This window comes from Leopardus geoffroyi, chromosome E1 (genome assembly GCF_018350155.1).
Source record: "Leopardus geoffroyi isolate Oge1 chromosome E1, O.geoffroyi_Oge1_pat1.0, whole genome shotgun sequence".
Lineage (NCBI taxonomy): Eukaryota > Metazoa > Chordata > Mammalia > Carnivora > Felidae > Leopardus > Leopardus geoffroyi.
Window position 1 is genome coordinate 46290784 of NC_059330.1, and position 20206 is coordinate 46310989.

At 41.0% G+C, this 20206-nt stretch overlaps 1 protein-coding gene and 1 long non-coding RNA gene across 3 annotated transcripts in view; both read left to right on the plus strand.

Moving 5' to 3' along the window:
- Positions 1–20204, plus strand: part of DDX42 (DEAD-box helicase 42) — a 41320-nt gene extending 21116 nt beyond the window's left edge. The window contains exons 5-18 of one of the 2 annotated variants that reach the window (XM_045489413.1): positions 934–970; positions 1780–1929; positions 5772–5876; positions 7687–7806; positions 8923–9099; positions 9804–9932; positions 10802–10901; positions 11474–11521; positions 12044–12141; positions 13525–13801; positions 14741–14967; positions 16615–16725; positions 17856–17957; positions 18614–20204. In XM_045489413.1, the coding sequence (XP_045345369.1) occupies positions 934–970; positions 1780–1929; positions 5772–5876; positions 7687–7806; positions 8923–9099; positions 9804–9932; positions 10802–10901; positions 11474–11521; positions 12044–12141; positions 13525–13801; positions 14741–14967; positions 16615–16725; positions 17856–17957; positions 18614–19303 (2371 nt within the window). In that variant the 3' untranslated portion in view covers positions 19304–20204. The remainder of the gene's footprint in view (positions 1–933; positions 971–1779; positions 1930–5771; positions 5877–7686; positions 7807–8922; positions 9100–9803; positions 9933–10801; positions 10902–11473; positions 11522–12043; positions 12142–13524; positions 13802–14740; positions 14968–16614; positions 16726–17855; positions 17958–18613) is intronic. The other variant, XM_045489414.1, reaches the window with a different exon arrangement.
- Positions 9941–10739, plus strand: LOC123603927. Its single transcript, XR_006715111.1, has 2 exons — positions 9941–10294; positions 10567–10739. It is a non-coding gene; the product is annotated as an uncharacterized LOC123603927 (long non-coding RNA).
- Positions 20205–20206: the final 2 nt, after the last annotated feature.

Sequence of the window (20206 nt, forward strand, 5' to 3'; positions counted from 1 at the left end):
AGCATCTAATCAGAACTTGAAATACTTTATTTTCTGGGAAAGAGAATTCTCCTCTTTCCCTTTCTGAATACACCCCTCTTAAGGCTTTTGCTACCAGGCACAGGTAGGCGTGGTTGGATTTCCTCCTGTGTGGCAGTCAGTGCCTCAGGCCCCCCGCAAGGTTCCTGTGCCATATGGAGGTTCGGCCCTCTCTTTGGTGCTTACCGTGTGTTGTACCCTCTTCCGGCTGCCCTGCACTGGTGATGTTGCCTGTCTTGAGAACAACAAGTGCTCTAGGTCAGGCAGAAAGTCTGATTAGAAAGACATGGTTGTGGGAACTTAGCAGCCATACTTTCTGTAGCTCCTGACAGGCGCTGCAAGTGGCGATGGCCCCCCTTCTCCATGGGAACTGCTTAGGAGTTTTAGTGCCAAAGTTACAAAAGAGTTAAGATAGTTTTTCTTTGTCCCCAAGGACTTTGGCTGAATCCAGTCACTCCAGACTTAGAAACTCTGGGGAACATTAAAATTGTGATATTCTTTTTAGTGTATGCCAAATAGAGAGGGTTATTATTATTATTTTTTTTTTTTTTGTCTTTTTATAAAATGCAGTTTGCTTTTTAAAATGCGTTTTACGACTGTATTGTGTTTGTCGTATGGGGTCGACAAGGCTAGGATCCTTGGGTATCTATCTTCAAAAGTTTTTACTCCTTATCCTCGTTAGTAATTGATGTTTTTAGGAGTACCATATCATCCCATGCAAACTGCAACTTCTAGAGTGAAGCCACACATGTATGATGGATGGATAGTTTACAGTGTGCTTATTGTTGCTTTGTTATTGTTAGTGTTGAGTGTTCCTGTGCTACTGTATGGAATTCAACACTAATCTGCTATAAGTATGGAGCTGGGTATGTGGAACATTTGCAGGGAAGTTTGTTTCTCCGCTTGTTTTTCCAGGGGTATTCGAGATGACATTGAAGAGGAAGATGACCAAGTGAGTTCCTATGCAGTATTTCTATCTTTTATTTTTACCCCACAAAGTCTATCCTGGGGACAAGCTAGAGCTTGCCTTCACTGAAATGGCCATTCCTTGCTCCTTTTCTACATGTATGACTAGTTGGTAATAGAAAAATTCACATGGCTTTCCCCCATGTTGAAGATGGAACTTTTGATCAACTAGGACATCAAAAACAAATCATGAGCTTTATTCAGCTTGATTTTTTTTTTTTTTCAAAATTAATGTTTATACTGCTGAATCAAGAAGTAATATGGGATCTACTGATGGCCTCTAGCAACATCTAACCTCTACCTCTTTCTAAGGGTCTGTTTGTGATTTTTGTATTTCAAGATGGAACATTAATTTAAAGACTGGCCTTTAGTATTTTTCCACCAATGTCCAGTTGTGGGATGGTGAGAAGGGAAACAGAATGAGCAGTAGCCCTTTCCAGGTTTGTGACCCTTCTAATCAATGTCAACTTCCAAACTTGGATGGTAAATCCATAGCATGTGTTCCACAGCTCTGGACAGGATAGGTAGACACCCCACCCCAGGAAGACTGTGGGACAGACAGATTTGTAAAGTTTCTTGTTAAATCATTGTGTAGTACTAACTGTCTCATTCGTTTTTTCTGATTGTCCCTATGAATACTGCTGTTGTTAAAGGAATCATTGCTAGTTAAAGTCTTGCCTTACTTGGTAGGTATTAAACTGTGCAGTCATCTGGTACACTGTGTGCACCAATTACAGGAGCAGAAATGTTCTTAGTTGTATTTGAATATGATTATGTTCTTGTGCTTTCCTGCAGGAAGCTTATTTTCGGTACATGGCAGAGAACCCAACTGCTGGTGTGGTTCAGGAGGAAGAAGAAGATAATTTGGAATATGATAGTGATGGAAATCCAATTGCACCTTCCAAGAAAATCATTGATCCTCTTCCTCCCATTGATCATTCAGAGGTATGGTGTTTCCTGCTAAATTTGATTCTCATTTCAAAAGCTGATAGTTCTCTTCAGCTTTAATACTAGGTTTTTGCAATATTTGAGTAATCCTGATTCATACTCCTTATGTCACGAAAATATGTGTTCTTTTGGGATCTTCTCATGTCTGCTGTGTAGTTGAGTCTGAAAGTGACTGAGTGGTTCAGGCTTTATAGCCTATGTTGTTGTTCAAGGTTTAGCTGAATCTCTTGCTCCCGTTTGATTTTAGGCTAAGAATTTTTTAATTTTTTTTTTTTTTCAACGTTTATTTATTTTTGGGACAGAGAGAGACAGATCATGAACGGGGGAGGGGCAGAGAGAGAGGGAGACACAGAATCGGAAACAGGCTCCAGGCTCTGAGCCATCAGCCCAGAGCCCGATGCGGGGCTCGAACTCACGGACCGCGAGATCGTGACCTGGCTGAAGTCGGACGCTTAACCGACTGCGCCACCCAGGCGCCCCAGGCTAAGAATTTTTTAAAGCAGTTTTTTGTACTTGTTTCCCAGACCATCATCTACCTTTCAAAATGATGATGTTGAAACATCTGTGAAAAAACACAGATGTTTTTTTAATTGCCGTAAGGCTTGATTCTCTCAGATCTGGAGCAGATGAGAGACTGTTGTTTCAAAGTGGAACTAGGAATTTTAGTTTCCTTAAGTCAGGAAAAGAGAATGAGGATATTGATGTATCCACTTGAAAAAAATTTGTATTTCATTCAGGTTAAATATCAGACTAGACCTTGCATGCCTTAGTGAGTCTAGGTCTAGGACAGTGGTTCTCACATTGTGGTTCAAGGACTCCTAGAAGGATCTTCTCAGGGAGTCCACAAAGTCCAAAAGAATTTTCAGGGGTGCCTGGGTGGCTCACTTAAGCATCTGACTCTTGGTATCAGCTCAGGTCGTGATCTGTCAGTAGTGAGATCAAGCCCCACGTCGGGCTCCTCAAGCTGAGCATGGAGCCTGCTTGTGATTCTCTCTCCCTCTCTCTGTGCCTCTCCCCTGCTTGTTCTCTCTCTCTCAAAATAAACAAACATTGTAAAAAAAAAAAAAAAAAAAAAAAAAGTGACCACTGATCAAGTCTTAGTATACTATCAAAGAAGAGTAAAAATCCACAATAATTTGAAAAGACTATTAAATACTCTCTTCCCTTTCCAAATACATGTTTGTGAGGCCAGATTTTCTTCATAGGTTTCAATCAAAGAAATATGTTGCAACAATCTAAATATAGTAGGAACCAATTTCTTTTAAGTCAGACTTGTAAAAAGATTTGTAAAAAAGGGGCACCTTGCTGGCTTGGTCGGTAGAGCATCCAACTCTTGATCTTGGGGTTGTGAGTTTGAGCGCCACAGTGGGTGAAGAGATTAAGATCACTTAAGTAAAACTTTAAAAAGGTTTGTAGGGGCGCCTGGGTGGCGCAGTCGGTTAAGCGTCCGACTTCAGCCAGGTCACGATCTCGCGGTCCGTGAGTTCGAGCCCCACGTCGGGCTCTGGGCTGATGGCTCAGAGCCTGGAGCCTGTTTCCGATTCTGTGTCTCCCTCTCTCTCTGCCCCTCCCCCGTTCATGCTCTGTCTCTCTGTCCCAAAAATAAATAAACGTTGAAAAAAAAAAAATTAAAAAAAAAAATAATAATAAAAAAAAAATAAAAAGGTTTGTAAAAATGTAAAACAAGGTTATGACTTTTTAAAAATTAAAGCTTTTATGTTAGAGTATAACGAGTGTATTATTTTCAAATGAGTAAATCTTAAAGACATTTCTCAGTTTTAGTTTTAATATGGTAAATGTCAATGCATGAAACCCACACAAGCAAAAGTTCATGTTTTTTAGGGCATCTGAGACAAAAAAGTTTGAAAACGACTGGTCTAGACTATGGATTATATTCAGTTTTTGAAATGTTTCCTTTTGCACAGATGCTAACAAATAATGCCTTGGTATTTTACATGTGGCAGATGAAACTAAGTATGTGAGACTGATGTGAGAGGAAGCATCTATGACAAAGGATGACGGCCTAATAAGGAAAAACACATAAGTACTTGAAATAATCATCTCATAAAATATTTGAGATCCTTGGTGAAGCTCTCAAATCTCATCATCATGCTAGGGTGGCCCACAGTTGTTCACATGTGTGGGCAGTCTGCCCAGAGAGACCAGCAGTAAGAAAAAGGATAACCCTTCTGCCTATAAGTAGCTTTGTTCACATTCACATTAAGTATTTATTTGTATATTTATGACTCTATTTCATACCCATATGCAAAAAATTACATATTTGTATGTAAAATTTGTGAACAAGAATTCTTGCCCTTATGGAGCTTCCATTCTGATAAAGAGAACTGAAGAACATCCTGTTACAGCTTAGTGCAACGGTGTGGGGAGCATTCCAAAAGGTTCTATTAGTAGTGCTAAAGGGGAACTTTTAAAACAATGCTTACTTTTTTTGTTGATCATACCATAGAAATATAATTAAACTTTAGGTTGCATCCACAATTAATGTCATTTTATTGTAGATCTCTTATATGGTTAAAGAGAATCAGCCAAATGTGTAAGTGGTGATATGCCTTTTTTTTTTTTTTTTTTAATGTTTATTATTTATGAGAGAGAGAAACAGAGTGTGAGCAGGGAGGGTCAGAGAGAGAGAGGGAGACACAGAATCCGAAGCAGGCTCCAGGCTCCGAGCTATCAGCACAGAGCCTGACGCGGGGCTTGAACCCACTAACTGTGAGATCATGACCTGAGCCGAAGTCAGGTGCTTAACTGACTGAGCCACCCAGGCACCCCTGATATGCCTCTTTTTATAGTCCTGGTACAATGAGTTATGAAAAGAGTGTCAGGAATGACTTCTTCCCTCTTTAGAATAAGAAATACTTAGCCATACAGTTTTTAAAAGTTACATAAAGAGTTTCAGGTTTTAAAAAGAGTAGAACTCCCTCTAAAGGCAGAGCTCTCTTCAGGAAATATTAGAAATGTTTCTAAATGCTAGAGCTATGAGGGGCACCTGGGTGGCTCAGTTGGTTAAGCATCCGACTTTGGCTCAGGTCATGATCTCCCAGCTTGTGAGTTCGAGCCCTGCCTTGGGCTCTGTGCTAACAGCTCGGAGCCTGGGGCTCACTTCTGATTCTGTCTCCCTATCTCTCTGCTCCTCCCCTGTTCTCTCTCTCTCTCAAAAATAAATAAACATTAAAAAAAAGTTTTTTAAAAATGCCAGAGCTGTGTGAACAGCTTATTCCAAAACATGTATTTAAATGTTATAGGGTGGAATGTCTTTAAAATACTTGTCTTCTGAGGCCTTTGGCATTGTAGATTCCTTAGTCTGCATCACGGTTGTTCAGATCTGAGGTATCCTTTAAGAGTGTCTTTAGGAAGTAGGTTGGTGGGGCACCTGGGTGGCTCAGTCAGTTAAGTGGCCGACTTCGGCTCAGGTCATGATCTCGCGGTCCGTGGGTTCGAGCCCCACGTTGGGCTCTGTGCTGACAGCTCAGAGCCTGGAGCCTGTTTCAGATTCTGTGTCTCCCTCTCTCTGACCCTCCCCCATTCATGCTCTGTCTCTCTCTCTCTCAAAATTAAATAAACGCTAAAAAAAAAAAAAAAAAAATAACAAAAAAAAAAAAAAAAAGAAGTAGGTTGGTGTTTATATAGAAAATGAATACAGGAAAAGATACTGGCTGTACATTTGGGATGTGTGTCATGAATAAGTGAATTCTTTTGTCCTCACTAGCTGGTTAAGACTTTACTTGTGTAATATGTGTAAAAGGTTATTTTGCATTAAAATCAAACTTACAGGATTGACTCTTGAATTCTAGACTAACTTTGAATAATTGGACCTGCAGATTGACTATCCACCATTTGAAAAAAATTTTTACAATGAGCATGAAGAGATAACCAACCTCACCCCTCAGCAGCTAATAGATCTCCGTCATAAGCTCAATCTTCGGGTAAGTCAACCATGGTGCTAAATATTCTTATATTAATTAGTTGACAGTTACTATTATTGCTTATCCAAACTAAAATAACCTTCTTTTCTAATGGTCCTTGGACTATCTTTGATAGCAAGGCTCCTGTGTCTTGATTTTATTGTTTTAGTCTTGCACCTATTTTGGGATAGAATTGTTATATCTTTAATGCAACACACATGAATATGTATTCAATTTTGTATGTTGTATTGAAATAATAAGTCATTGTGACCTTAAAATCAGTAAGTAATTCTGCAGCGAGTACAATGTGCAATGGGCTAGAAATGAAGAATATAAGTCCCAACTTCAGGAAAAGGAGACAAGATTAATAGATGCAAACAATATGTGGAATCTTAGGATATTTTTAAATTAAGGTATACTCAAATTAATATGTAGCATATGTTTAAAATAACTAGAAGAAATTAACACCTTAGAATATGCACTCATTTCAGAATAATAGTTTTAAATTGCCAAAAAGCTTTAGGTTGCACATTGACCACATTGTTTAGGCACTGCTGGATGTTAGTTAAGTGAAACACACAGATGATACAGTAATATCTACTCTAGTGCGGACAGCTTTCTGGCCTGTATCTGCCTTACCAGTTTCTATGTGACATTTGAACTTGTTTTCCCAGAGAGGATGCATGCATATGCACGTATTGTCTATTTTCCAAGGCTAACCGCCCTCCACTCCTCCCCCTCAAAAAAGCCCTTTAAGTGAAATACTGATTAGATATATCAGTATGAGAAGCATTGCAAGGCTACTACTGTTAGAGTCAAAAAGGAGGCTATAAACCGCATTCTTCACCTGAGTAGTTTGAAGAATGTTTTACTGTGGCTGTGGACCATCATTAAGTGGGATACTTAATTCTTCAGGCAGAACTAAAACTGGAAACAATAGATAGTATCCAGTGGGTATAGACATGTCTTATTTGGAGCTCATTTGCCCTTTTTATTTGAAGAGTAAATTTTAATTTTTTTCTACCATCTGGTTAATAGTTACTGCAAAATGGCAAAAAATACTCATGTCTTTTTCCAATCATTGAGCAATATTTTTTATTTCTTATAAGGAAATCTTGATTTAAGAGCTTTCTAGGCTCTTAATCATTTTAAATTTTTTTTCAAATCTTTCCCAGTTTATCTGTTTTGGTTTTTTCCTTCCAAGATTTTATGTAGATTCAAGTTAGTTAACCTGTAGTGTAATATTGGTTTCAGGAGTAGAATTTAGTGATTCATCACTTACATATAACACCCACTGCTCATCCCAACAAGTGCCCGCCTTAATGCACATCACCCATTTAGCCCATCCTCCCTGTCCCCCACCTCTTCTCCAGCAACCCTCAGTTTGTTCTCCATAGTGAAGAATCTCTTATGGTTTGTCTCCCTTCTCTGTTTATCTTACTCTTCCTTCCCTCCCCCTATTTTCATCTGTTTTGTTTCTTAAATTCCACCTGTGAGTGAAATCATAATGGTATTTGTCTTTCTCTGACTTATTTTGTGTAGCATAATACACTTTAGCTCCATCCATGTCATTGCAAATGGGGCACTTAATCATTTTAAATCATATGACGATTATCTCAGGAATATTTAACGTGGAGTTTTTTATGTGAGGTTTTAGATCCGTTATTATTTGAGTTCTACCTTTTCAAACAGTGTATGTGTTTGGCCACAGACTTGTATTTTCCCTTTTTTATACTCAAGCTAAGTATAAGATACAGGTAAACACCATTGAACTTCCGATGCTGCTTATTTTGAAGTATGAGTCATTCCTGGGAGTTGTCTTTATCTCTAGGTCTCTGGTGCTGCACCTCCTAGACCAGGAAGTAGTTTTGCTCATTTTGGGTTTGATGAACAACTTATGCACCAGATTCGGAAATCTGAGTACACACAGCCCACTCCAATACAGTGCCAGGTAAGTAAAACATAATGAAAGAAAAACAAGGTAGAATCATATCCAGTGACCATACTTATTCTACAAACAATGCAAAACAGTAAAACAGCATTTGGTCCAGAATTATACTGACGTGGAAAGAAGTGGTCTAAATATTTCCTCTTTGGCTTAGTCCTTTTGCTTTAATTAAGGGGGGGGGGGGGGAGAACATACATGAAATCCAAGAATATTTTTGAAATCTTTAAAAATTAAAGAGCAGAAGTGAATTATTTACCGTTCTAAGATGTTGCTAATAGGGCTGGGAAATATTCTTTTGTATCTGATAAATGTCTTAAAGATACAGCCTGAAGAAAACAATTCATTAGGCCTAAACGTAACAAAAAAGATTTGTGTGTAGACAAATATAGCACTGTCAGTGACTAGGAATCCTTTGTCTCTGATAAAATTCTCACTTCTGTAACTGGAAGTAATAACTTGTTTTCCATTTATATGTTGGATTTATTCATTTCTATACAGAATATGAGAATTTTCTGGATGAGTGAGATAGTCTACCTTCTCATGGGGAAATTTTATTTTTTAATTTTAGCAATCCACTTACACTATGAATTGCCATTTTTCATTTCTGTATCTCAGGCTAAATACAGTCATTCATATTTTGTAAATGGTGGCTGATCCACATGAAGAGAATGATATTATTTCCTATAAGTCAGGAATTTTATGGAAATGCTAGGTATTTCTTATTAATTTATAGACAGTGTGCATAACCCATCAGGTTATTTCTTGTTCCTTTGGAAATGAATGTCATTGATTTCCCCAAGATTTCCTTCAGTACATCTTTAAAATTTTATTTATTTATTTATTTATTTATTTATTTATTTATTTATTTTTCAACGTTTATTTATTTTTGGGACAGAGAGAGACAGAGCATGAACAGGGGAGGGGCAGAGAGAGAGGGAGACACAGAATTGGAAACAGGCTCCAGGCTCTGAGCCATCAGCCCAGAGCCTGACGTGGGGCTCGAACTCACGGAGCGCGAGATCGTGACCTGGCTGAAGTCGGACGCTTAACCGACTGCGCCACCCAGGCGCCCCATAAAATTTTAAAGTTTAGGGTAGATATATTTTATTTTTTCTCTAGGGTGTGCCTGTGGCATTAAGTGGTAGAGACATGATTGGTATTGCCAAAACAGGCAGTGGAAAAACGGCCGCCTTTATCTGGCCGATGTTGATTCATATAATGGACCAGAAGGAACTGGAACCAGGTGATGGACCGATTGCAGTGATCGTGTGTCCTACTAGGGAGCTTTGCCAGCAGGTATGTACTTGGTGTAGAATGCCTCCTTTCGTATGTGAACTAATGTGGGACTAGCCAGTCAGTTGGATAGGATTAACTGGGAAACTTTTTTCATTTTGTAATTATTTATTTATTTCAAAAATATGTTTATTTTAGAGAGAGGGAGTGAGCGAGGGGGTGGGGCACAGAGGATCTGCTATTAGCACATAGCCTGACTTGGGGCTTGAACTCACAAACCATGAGATCATGACCTGAGCCAAAGTCAGACACTTAACCGACTGAGCCACCCAGGTGCCCTGGGAAACTTTTTTCAAAAATATGGTGAAATGAACATAACATTTTATAATTTTGATCATTTTTTAAGTGTATGGTTCAGTGGCATTAAGTACATTCATGTTGTTGTGCTACCAGGAAACTTTTGGAAAATACTGTTATGTATTTTCTACATAATGAAGTACATACTTTTCCCTAAAAAAAAACACTGTTTTAAGAGAAAAAAATACATGGGAATTGTTTGTGTTTTCCTCCTGGGTTAATTCATTTTGTTTGGGTAGAATGGATTATAATTATAATGGCAAAAAGTTAAATGAATAATCCAGATTGTAGACAGTCTGTTGGGATGTACGTGATAATGGTTCGTTTACTTTCAGAACTCACTTTTGCGTAGTAACAGGTACTTGTCAGTGTCATGGTTTGTTCATGTCATTGTGTCCACAACTTTGCAGATCCATGCAGAATGTAAGCGGTTTGGGAAAGCCTATAATCTTCGATCAGTGGCCGTGTATGGAGGAGGGAGCATGTGGGAGCAAGCCAAGGCTCTTCAGGAAGGGGCAGAGATTGTTGTGTGTACCCCAGTAAGTATGTCTTAGGTTTAAATGGCTCCTCGGCCACTTATGGAATGGTATGGAAAAAGGATTGGTTATTGAATGGCATGCCCCCTAAAATGTGATATAGCAGGGTGAAGAATACTCACCCTGTGACTTTGGTTTAATTTTGATTGGTTGACTAGATTAGGAGTCTATTAAGATTAATAGGTGTAAATTCTCCTTTGTTTTAAATCGGTTTTTGTGTTGTTTTTTTTTTTAATGCTCTCTTGGAAAATGGGTCTGTGGTTACTGAGAGCATCAAGAATCAGAAAGATATTTGGAATATAGTCAGAATTGCCTAGAAGAGTATAGTCTAAACATTAAACCCCATCAATAAGGTTTTAAATTAGGTCATTTTATTTTTTATTTATTTATTTTTTTTTTATTTTTAAATTTTTTTTTTTTCTCAACTTTTTTTTTATTTTATTTTTGGGACAGAGAGAGACAGAGCATGAACGGGGGAGGGTCAGAGAGAGAGGGAGACACAGAATCGGAAACAGGCTCCAGGCTCTGAGCCATCAGCCCAGAGCCTGATGCGGGGCTCGAACCCACGGACCGCGAGATCGTGACCTGGCTGAAGTCGGACGCTTAACCGACTGCGCCACCCAGGCGCCCCAATTAGGTCATTTTAAAATACCTCACAAAATAGTTCTGGCCATTTTCTCACAATTAGGTTTAATTAGGTTTTTAATTTTTCTGTTCTTTTGTGCTCTGTAGTGCATGAAGTCCAAGGCTGTCAGACCCAGTGTCTTACAGTCTACAACTGGATTATTAGCACTTTTGCCAGGAACACAATTATGGAAAGTTCTTGTAAATGCCTTTAATTATACTCACTGTGCATTTTGTGAATCTTATAGGGTCGACTGATTGATCATGTGAAGAAGAAAGCCACCAATCTTCAGAGGGTCTCTTACCTTGTGTTTGATGAAGCAGATCGCATGTTTGACATGGGATTTGGTATGCCTTTAATACCAGTTTCTTCTGCTCCCATCCTCATGATACTCGCTTTTTCCTTGTCTTTCTAGGCTTAACTTTTTTTCTTTCTGTATGAGAGAAGCTAAAAATACTCTTGTACAGGATTAGATCGTTAGCTATTTTTAGGAGTTCTCTGAGGAAGTATACATTAGGCTTGGCTGGGTTACAGATATTTGGAAGTGCCTTTGTATATAGGAGGAATATTTTCTCTATATTTTTATTCATATGCCTTTAATCATAGAGGTCAAGTTCTGTGTTCTTAGGTAGGTGGATGTCGTATCATTGAAGGCCCTTTGCTTTCCTGTCCTCCCTGACTAAGCCAGATGTGTGAAATTCTGAATAACCCATCTTTACTGATTGGAACACTGCTGGGTCCAGCCCAGCTGGGAGGAGGGAAAGTGTTTCTGCGTTTTATACTAAATAATAGGTCTAGGAGTTTCAAATTTTCCTTAATAGTTATAACTTCTCACAGGAAGATTTTTACTAAAATGACTTTTTCCCAAGCATCCCAAACTATAGTACAGACTTCTAACGTTATTTTATTCTGCTTCCAGAGTACCAGGTGCGATCCATAGCAAGTCATGTCCGTCCTGACAGACAGAGTATGTATGAAGCAGTTTTATTAAGTCACATTTATATTCAGAATAAACAATTAAGTATTTTATAAGCACTCACAGTATGTCAGCAAAAATGATCATGTGTGTCTTGGTGAGAACCATAGAGGAAGATATAAAAATAGTCTGTCTGAACTTGACAGGACTTTAGAGATCATCAGATGTAACTCACTTGTTTTTGCGGAGGATAACCCCAGGCTGAGGATTAAGTGACTTGTCCCAAGTTACACGATGTTATCAGCATGTAGAGGCAAAGCACAGTGCAGATCTGCTGATTTGAAGTCAGGAGCCTCTTTGAACCATGCGGACAGTCCCTGTCTTACCTGAAAATGTATAAAAATAGAAAAAGGAAAATGTTTTTTCCTTAGTAAATCAGTTTTGAAACTAAGTTTAAAGTTCAGGTGGGTTTATTTTATAAGCTGAATAATTCTGAATGTTAGTAGGAGGCTTAGTGGATATTCAAAAAAGAAGTCATACTGTTTATGTAACAGAATTTATTCTACCTTTTAGCCCTCTTATTCAGTGCAACTTTTCGGAAAAAGATTGAAAAACTGGCCAGAGACATCCTGATCGACCCTATTCGTGTGGTGCAGGGAGACATTGGCGAGGTAACCCTAATAAGCAGGGCCAGATGGGACCCCAGTGGGTTATTTTTCAAATTATGAAGAAAATAGAATTAATTTCTCCCTGTTGAGAGGAAAATTATGTTGTTATGTATTTACAAATGAGGCAACACGATTCAGATTTGTTTTAAAAAACACAAGGTAGGAGGATAGAGGAGACAACTAAATTGTCAAAATAGGGATAATTATTGAAGCTGGGTGATGGGTACATGGGAGGTGATTACGTTCATTTTGGGTTTTGTTTTGTTTTTTTTGTTTTTTTGAATGTTTAAAATTTTCCATAATAAAAGTTAAAAACTTTTAGGGGGAAAAAAAATGCTTTGCCTGGAAGACTACTAGTCAGTTAGGATGGAACTGACATTTTGAATGCTTATAGAAGTAGCAGGCTAACTGCACAGCATGGAGTGGGTGAGACTTGAAAGCCCTGGTGAAAACGAGCTCGTGGCATTTTTCTTACCTGTGTATACGTCCTGTGTGGGAGATCTCTGAATTGTGATTTGGAATTAAAGTTGCCTAGAGAATTCCTTAAGTTGTTTGAATTTCTTAAGTTCTGTACAGTTAGTGTTTTGACACTGCCCACTTTTTTTCTTTAAAAATTTTTTTTTAACGTTTATTCATTCTTGAGAGACAAAGACAGAGTGCAAGTTGGGGGAGGGGGGGCGGGGAGGAGCAGAGAGAGAGGGAGACACAGGATCTGAAGCAGGCTCCGGGCTCTGAGCTGTCAGCACAGAGCCCGACACGGGGCTGGAACTCACGAGCTGTGAGATCATGATCTGAGCCGAAGTCGGACGCTTAACCGACTGAGCCACCCAGGCGCCCCTGGAAGTTTTATTTTTAAGGTTAACATTTCCATCAGCATTGCCAAAACAATATATTGCATTTTGAATCTTTTTTTTTAATTTAATTTTTTAAAATTTACATCTAAAATTAGGGGCTCGAACTCACCATGAAATCATGAGCTGCGCTAAAGTCAGACACTTAACCAACTGAGCCACCCAGGCACCCCTGTCTGCATTTTGTTTTTTAGTGCCTTCTATGTGCATGTATGAATTGTACTAGGAGCAGTGAGTGGGAAGGACAGAAAAGGAGCTTAATTGATTAGGGATAATCTGAACAGGCCTATAAAGAGGTCTTGCGAAGTACTTGGGCTTACGACTTAGGTGTATGTACAAATCAAGGGAGATGGAGAGCACAGCAATTTGAGAAGGAATGCAGGTTTTGAGCTGTACTTGACTTGCTGAAGGAAGGCCCAAGGAGAAGAGGGACTGTTCAGGGTTCTTCTAGATGCAGGTGGAACGTGTGCCGTCTGGTCCTTGTTCAGGTGCCCCTTGGCGCAGACGTCACAGTCATCTGTTTCCTCTTTTTCAGGCAAATGAAGATGTGACACAGATTGTGGAGATTCTTCACTCTGGGCCTAGTAAATGGAACTGGCTTACCCGTCGTCTGGTGGAATTTACCTCTTCAGGAAGTGTCCTCCTGTTTGTTACTAAAAAAGCCAATGCTGAAGAGCTAGCCAATAACCTTAAGCAGGAGGGTCATAATCTTGGGCTGCTTCATGGGGACATGGATCAGAGTGAAAGAAACAAAGTCATTTCAGACTTTAAGAAAAAGGACATCCCGGTCCTGGTGGCCACAGATGTTGCAGGTAGAGTATGACTTCCCCCAGTGACCTTACATTTCTATGTTCTGAACAGGCCGAGAGATGGCATTCTGCTGGCCTGGCTGGCCACACCAAATGGAACAGGCGGTTCAGAGTATAGTGATCACAATCTGGAGCTTTGGGTACCACTTTTCACTTAATGTTTCTCTTTGAAAAAAAGAATCCCTGCAGTGGGAAGACACTCGGGGGGAAAAAAAATGTTGAGTCAGTTAATCATAGGCGAGGCCTTTGTTGTATGTCCGAATGTAGCAGCTGTCTTATGTTAATTGGGCATACTTCACTCAAGATCAAAAAGGTTTTTAAGTACGGTTCTTGGCTCGCATTGTGTTCTCGGTTTTTTGTTTTTTATTTTTGTTTTCCAATTTTCTTTTTAATGCTTATTTGTTTATGAGAAAGAGAGACAGCATAAGCAGGGGAGAGGCAGAGAGAGAGGGAGACACAGAATCTGAGGCAGGCTCCAACCTGTCAGCACAGAGCCCGACATGGGGCTCAAACCCGTGAACTGTGAGATCATGACCTGAGCCGAAGTTGGACACTCAACTGACTGAGCCACCCAGGTGCTCCGTGTTTTCAGTTTAATAGCTGCCCCTAAAAACTCGTGTTTTCTCCCCAAAAGGAGATAATTTCTCAGCTTCAAGGCAATTTGATGCTGGCTTTAGTTACTTTATATGTTCTTGGTGCAAGAGAGAGGCCATGGCAGAAGGCATCTGTCTCAGGCTAGATGGCCTGGTGTCACAGAATCGACAATGGTGGGATTTGCTCTTGAAGGGTAACTTTAATTAAATGCTTGTGTATTAGCTCACCAAACCATGCACTTTGCCTAGAGTAGAGGAATGTGGTTTCTTAAAGAGCCAGCATTTTGGATTCCATTGTTTTTTCTGACTCATGCTGAAAAATAAAAGAATTTGGTTGTTTTTATTTCAGCCCGTGGTCTGGATATTCCTTCAATTAAGACCGTCATTAACTATGATGTGGCACGAGACATTGATACTCATACTCACAGGATTGGCCGCACAGGACGAGCGGGTGAGAAGGGCGTGGCATATACCTTGCTGACCCCCAAGGACAGCAATTTTGCTGGTGACCTTGTCCGGAACTTGGAAGGAGCCAATCAACATGTTTCCAAGGAACTCCTAGATCTAGCAATGCAGGTGAGGGGCTGGGCACACTTCACATTGCCCCAGGTTATAAAACTAAGTGAAAAAAATTCAACAAGCTTGAGAAGATAACATAGAAACAGGACAGGAAAGTTGGGGCCGTGGGTGGGGACAGTGCTTATGACAGATCGGTATTATAGGACATTAAAATTCATCTGGTCTATCTGCTTATCCTCTCCTTTCAGCAACATCTGTTTGAAAAGCTATTCCTTTTTGTGCTAAAATCTGTCCCTCTGAAATTTCTGCCTGCTTGCCTCATAGCATACTTGTAAGTTTAATCTCAAAGATGGCTACTATTTCCCTTACCACTCTTTCTCCCAGTCTTCTCCTTGGGGGGCTAAAAATGTGTGATGTCTTAAGAAAACGATATATTTAACTATTTTACATAGACTTAGGTCTCAGACCTTTGACAACCTTGATTACCGATCCAAAGCTGGGCGTTCTACTGAATTAAGTCTTGAGTCATCTTTTAATTTTTTTTTTTTAATGTTTGTTTATTTTTGAGAGAGACAGAATGCGAGTGGGTTAGGGGCAGAGAAAGAGGGAGACCAGAATCAGAAGCAGGCTCCAGGCTCTGAGCTGTCAGCACAGAGCCCGACGCGGGGCTCGAACTCAGGAGCTGTGAAGTCATGACCTGAGCCGAAGTCAGACGCTCAACTGACTGAGCCACCCAGGCGCCCCTAAATCTCGAGTCATCTGAACACGTCATCCCCATATTAAAAATGGATTCAGTATAAACATTCTGATAGTAAAGACTTTGTGTTTTTTAGATTTACAAGCCAGCTCACAGAATAGCTTATCCATAATGTACTCACAGTGTGGTACTGCTGTCCATGCTTGGGGTTCTGGGAGTAAAGGACCTGCATTGCAGGAAGGAATAGGATACGGTTTCCTTCTCTTTCCTGGGTACAGAGAGCCAGTCGTAAACTACATTTTCAAACAGGATATATCTTGTCTTTGGCTTTTTCCTGCATCTCTTTTTGTGCCTGTTTCCTGTGCTCTCAGACTGTGTGATCAGCTTCCCTGGTCAGTGCCTTTCTGAAGCCAGCCCTACCTCTTAAGTACTTCATTTAGATTGTAACATGTGATTGTCAGATAAAGGACTAACCTCTCCCAGTCATGTTGGCATTCTGAAGAGAATGTGAGTAAATCTGATGAGTAGTGTTCTGCTAGTGATAAGTTCAAGGAACACTTTGGGCTATGGGTAAATAAAACTTTCAGTTATGGGGCTACCAGTCCTGGACGTCTGCCCCTAGAGCCAATTCTGATGAGCCTCACTTTACATAGCCTTTTTCCTTTACTTCTGAACCCACCAGTTCTTAAAAGCTCCATTATTTGTATAGTCCAGTGGTATGTATAGATTGAGATATAGAAAATCAGTTCATTTTCCTCTAAGAAATTAGAAGAGGCCAGAGTAAGTGTTTCATATCTGAGGTTTGTGTGATCACTTCCCTTCCTGGTGCTAAGACTCCTGACAAATTTGGTGGACTAAACTGTTCCTATGAACAGTTGTCGTAAAAACGTTGGCTAAACATGAAGCAGTAAGTTCCTCCCTCCCCCTTAATTTCCTGTTTGATGTTGTATTCTTTCTCTGGCCGCCTCTTCTTCCCCTCGCCTAACCTTGAATTATGTTCAACACAGAATGCCTGGTTTCGGAAATCCCGCTTTAAAGGAGGCAAAGGCAAAAAGCTGAACATTGGTGGAGGTGGCCTAGGCTACAGGGAGCGGCCTGGCCTAGGCTCAGAGAACACGGTGAGTCCAGACTACAGTAGTGCTCTTAGGGCTGGTCCTGAGTCCTGGAAGAGGTTATGACTGTCCTCATCTACCTGCAAAAGCCTCTCTGAGTTCAGAACCTTGTCTAGAAGGGAATGTTGTGACTTCTATTGAAGAAGCACCCATGTGTACGTGGTGACTAGACATGCTCAGGAAATAGTCTAGATTAGCAGTGGTTTGCAAACTGTGGTCTCTGGCAGCAGCAGTAAACTGCAAACTTGTGCACTAGCCCAGGCCTGGTGAGTTAGAAACTCTGGGAGGTGGGGCCCAGCAGTCTGTTGTTACAAGCCCTCCAGCAATGGCCTAGAGCCTGCTGCTACGAACACAGGGTCACTCTGTAAACTCTACTGTATCTTGTAACTAAGGAATGCTTCCTACATTCGGTGGGAAATAGCACCAGAGTGAGATGAGAGCTAGCTTTTCTCACAGAACAGTTAACAAAAGTGTCCCCTCACTGGCTTTCTTAACTTTGATTCCAAACCAAAGTAGAAAGCTGCCAGTGTGTTTCTGGAGCGTTACAGTTAACTCGGTGTCTTTGAGAAGAATCTGCTCCTGTGTCTCAGTAACAATGATGCACAGGACACAGATGCTAGCGATAGCTACCGTTGAGCACTTCCTATATGCCAGGGCCAGCCACTGCAGGCCGTCCTGTATATTAAGTCCATCTTTACATCCACCCAGTGACAGCAAGTACAGATGATAAACCTGAGGCACCCCAAGTTATACTCCAGTAAGTGTTGAAGTGGAGACTCAGACTTAAGAGTGGAACAGTGTATATGCTACATGCATATGCTGTATACTGCCTTGTGGCCTCTTTGTCCGTAGCATAAAGCTCCGCAGAATTATATAAATACCAGGTTTGTGTGCATAAATAGTACCACATGATCAGCTTTGAGCATCATCTGACTTCATTTCTAATATATTAGGGTTAATTCCCCCAAAACAGAATCACTGGGTTAAAAGTCATAAATAAAACATTTTAAAATGATTATTACCGTACCTTTTTCCACAAAATATAAATAAAAATATCCTGTTCCCATTGCAGCGCCCACTTCTGTTTCCAGTATATTGAGGCCCAGTCTGTCCTCATGGGTATGCTTGTTTTTTAGGACCGAGGAAATAACAACAATGTAATGAGCAATTACGAGGCCTACAAGCCCTCCACAGGAGCCATGGGAGATCGGCTGACGGCCATGAAAGCAGCTTTCCAGGTCTGGATTTAAACATATAAACAAGCTTTCACTGGTAACTCTTGGGCTGTGATGACGGGCCTAGTCTTTCTGAGATGATAGCTGGGCTTATATGCTTGATGCTGGATTTAGAGCCTTCTCACTGCTTTCAGTTTTGAGTATAAACTTAGTGGTAGCTTACCTAGAGGTGTAGGTGTAGAAGCTAGGGAATCTCCTCCTGCTGGTCACTGACCTCCGTCATCCCAAAGCCCAGGACTGTTGTACTGCAGCAGGGCTGGTGTTCCCTCCCTGCCTCCACAGCCAAGAGTTTGCCTGCCTCTAAGACTGTTGTAATCTGATTGAGAGTAATTGCCATTTTCCAGCTAAGACAAGTTTGATTCTGTAGTTCTTATGAATTCTGAACACGTCTTCTATACTTAATCCTCCAGTTGGCTGGCTAACCAGCTGAGCCTTAATTTATACATTTTATCTGCCCTCAGTGATGTTTCAGTTAGATCCCTAGGTTTATTCTCTCTCATTAATAGAGGAACATAGAGACCACAGAGTAATGGGGCCATCAGGATGCTCATATCATCGTGCCAGGATAGCATAGAATTTGTGTACCTTCTATTGCCAAGCTTACCTGTCCAATTTTCTTGAACCCGCTATCTTACCTACTCCTGTTGTCTCTCTTTTAGTCACAGTACAAGAGTCACTTTGTTGCTGCCAGCTTAAGCAACCAGAAGGCAGGAAGCTCTGCTGCTGGGGCAAGTGGATGGACTAGTGCAGGGAGCTTGAATTCTGTTCCAACTAATTCAGCCCAACAGGGCCATAACAGTCCAGACAGCCCCATTGCCAGCGCCGCCAAGGGCATCCCAGGCTTTGGCAACACCGGGAACCTCAGCAGTGCTCCAGTGACCTACCCTTCCGCTGGAGCCCAGGGAGTCAACAACACAGCTTCAGGGAATAACAGCCGAGAAGGGCCTGGGGGAGGCAACGGGAAGAGAGAGAGATATACTGAAAACCGGGGTGGCAGCCGCCACAGTCACGGAGAGAGTGGCAATCGGCATGGCGACAGCCCACGTCACGGAGATGGTGGTCGCCATGGAGATGGATACCGCTACCCAGAAAGCGGCAGCCGTCACGCTGATGGTCACCGTCACGGGGAGAACAGACATGGAGGAGGTGGAGGCCGACATGGAGAGAGCCGAGGCGCAAACGATGGTCGGAATGGTGAAAGCAGGAAAGAAGGTTGCAATCGTGAGAGCAAGGTGGACCCCAAGGTGGACAGCAAGATGGACAAGATGGACAGCAAGACAGATAAGACAGCTGACGGTTTTGCTGTCCCCGAGCCACCCAAGCGCAAGAAAAGTCGATGGGACAGTTAGAGGGTATGTGCTGAAGTGTGGAATCAATTGTCTTTAATTTTATTTTTAGAAAGATTTTTGGTAACTAGGTGTCTCAGGGCTGGGTTGGGGCCCATGGTATAAGGACCCCCTGCCCTTAGTGGATAGCTGGAGCTTGGAGACATTACCCTTTCATCTGGATCAGTTTTCAGATGTCTTCTTAGCAAGCTGCTTTGGTCCTTGGAAGCAGCGAGCGCTGGGAACTTCCTTTTGGGCTCTGGGTGAGTTGTCAGGGTCAGTTGGGAATACCTTGGAAGAAAGGGCCTTCTAGGGCACAAAACTCACTCTAGGTTTATATTATATGTAGCGTATATTTTTTACTAAACTGTCACCTTATAAACATCTACAAATAAAATTCCTTTTCTTAGCTGTGTGGCCAGGCAGTCCCTTTTAGGAGTTGGCTTTCTGCAAACCCAACCCACTGAAGTGTTTGTTAGAGATTTGGGGAAGCATTTTGGTGCTTCTAGACTTTGCAGGGAAGGGAGATGTCGGATTCTAAGCCGGAGTCCATGGTCAGGTTCCCCAGCCAGGTTTGTATCCAGTCCTGAGACAGGAAGCAGCAGCTGCCTGCCAGACCCAGAACCTCTGCCCTTCAAGAGGAAAAGATGATCCTGGAAACAAGACTGCTCCAGGTCTGAGTGTTGCTAAATTTAAACAAAAACTCTGACAGCTTTTAAAGTGTCTTCTATTTCATTGTATTTTTTTTTTTAACTTGCCACAATGGTAGAAAAATCTTTTGCTGAAATGATTTTGATGATTTTTGTTCTATCTTGTTTATAAAAGGAAAAGAAATATACATCCTTCGAATTTTGTGACTTTGTGAAGGTTTCTTTAAGATGTGCATTCCTTTCTGCTTGCTCTAGTAAATGTTTTACTACTGGGACC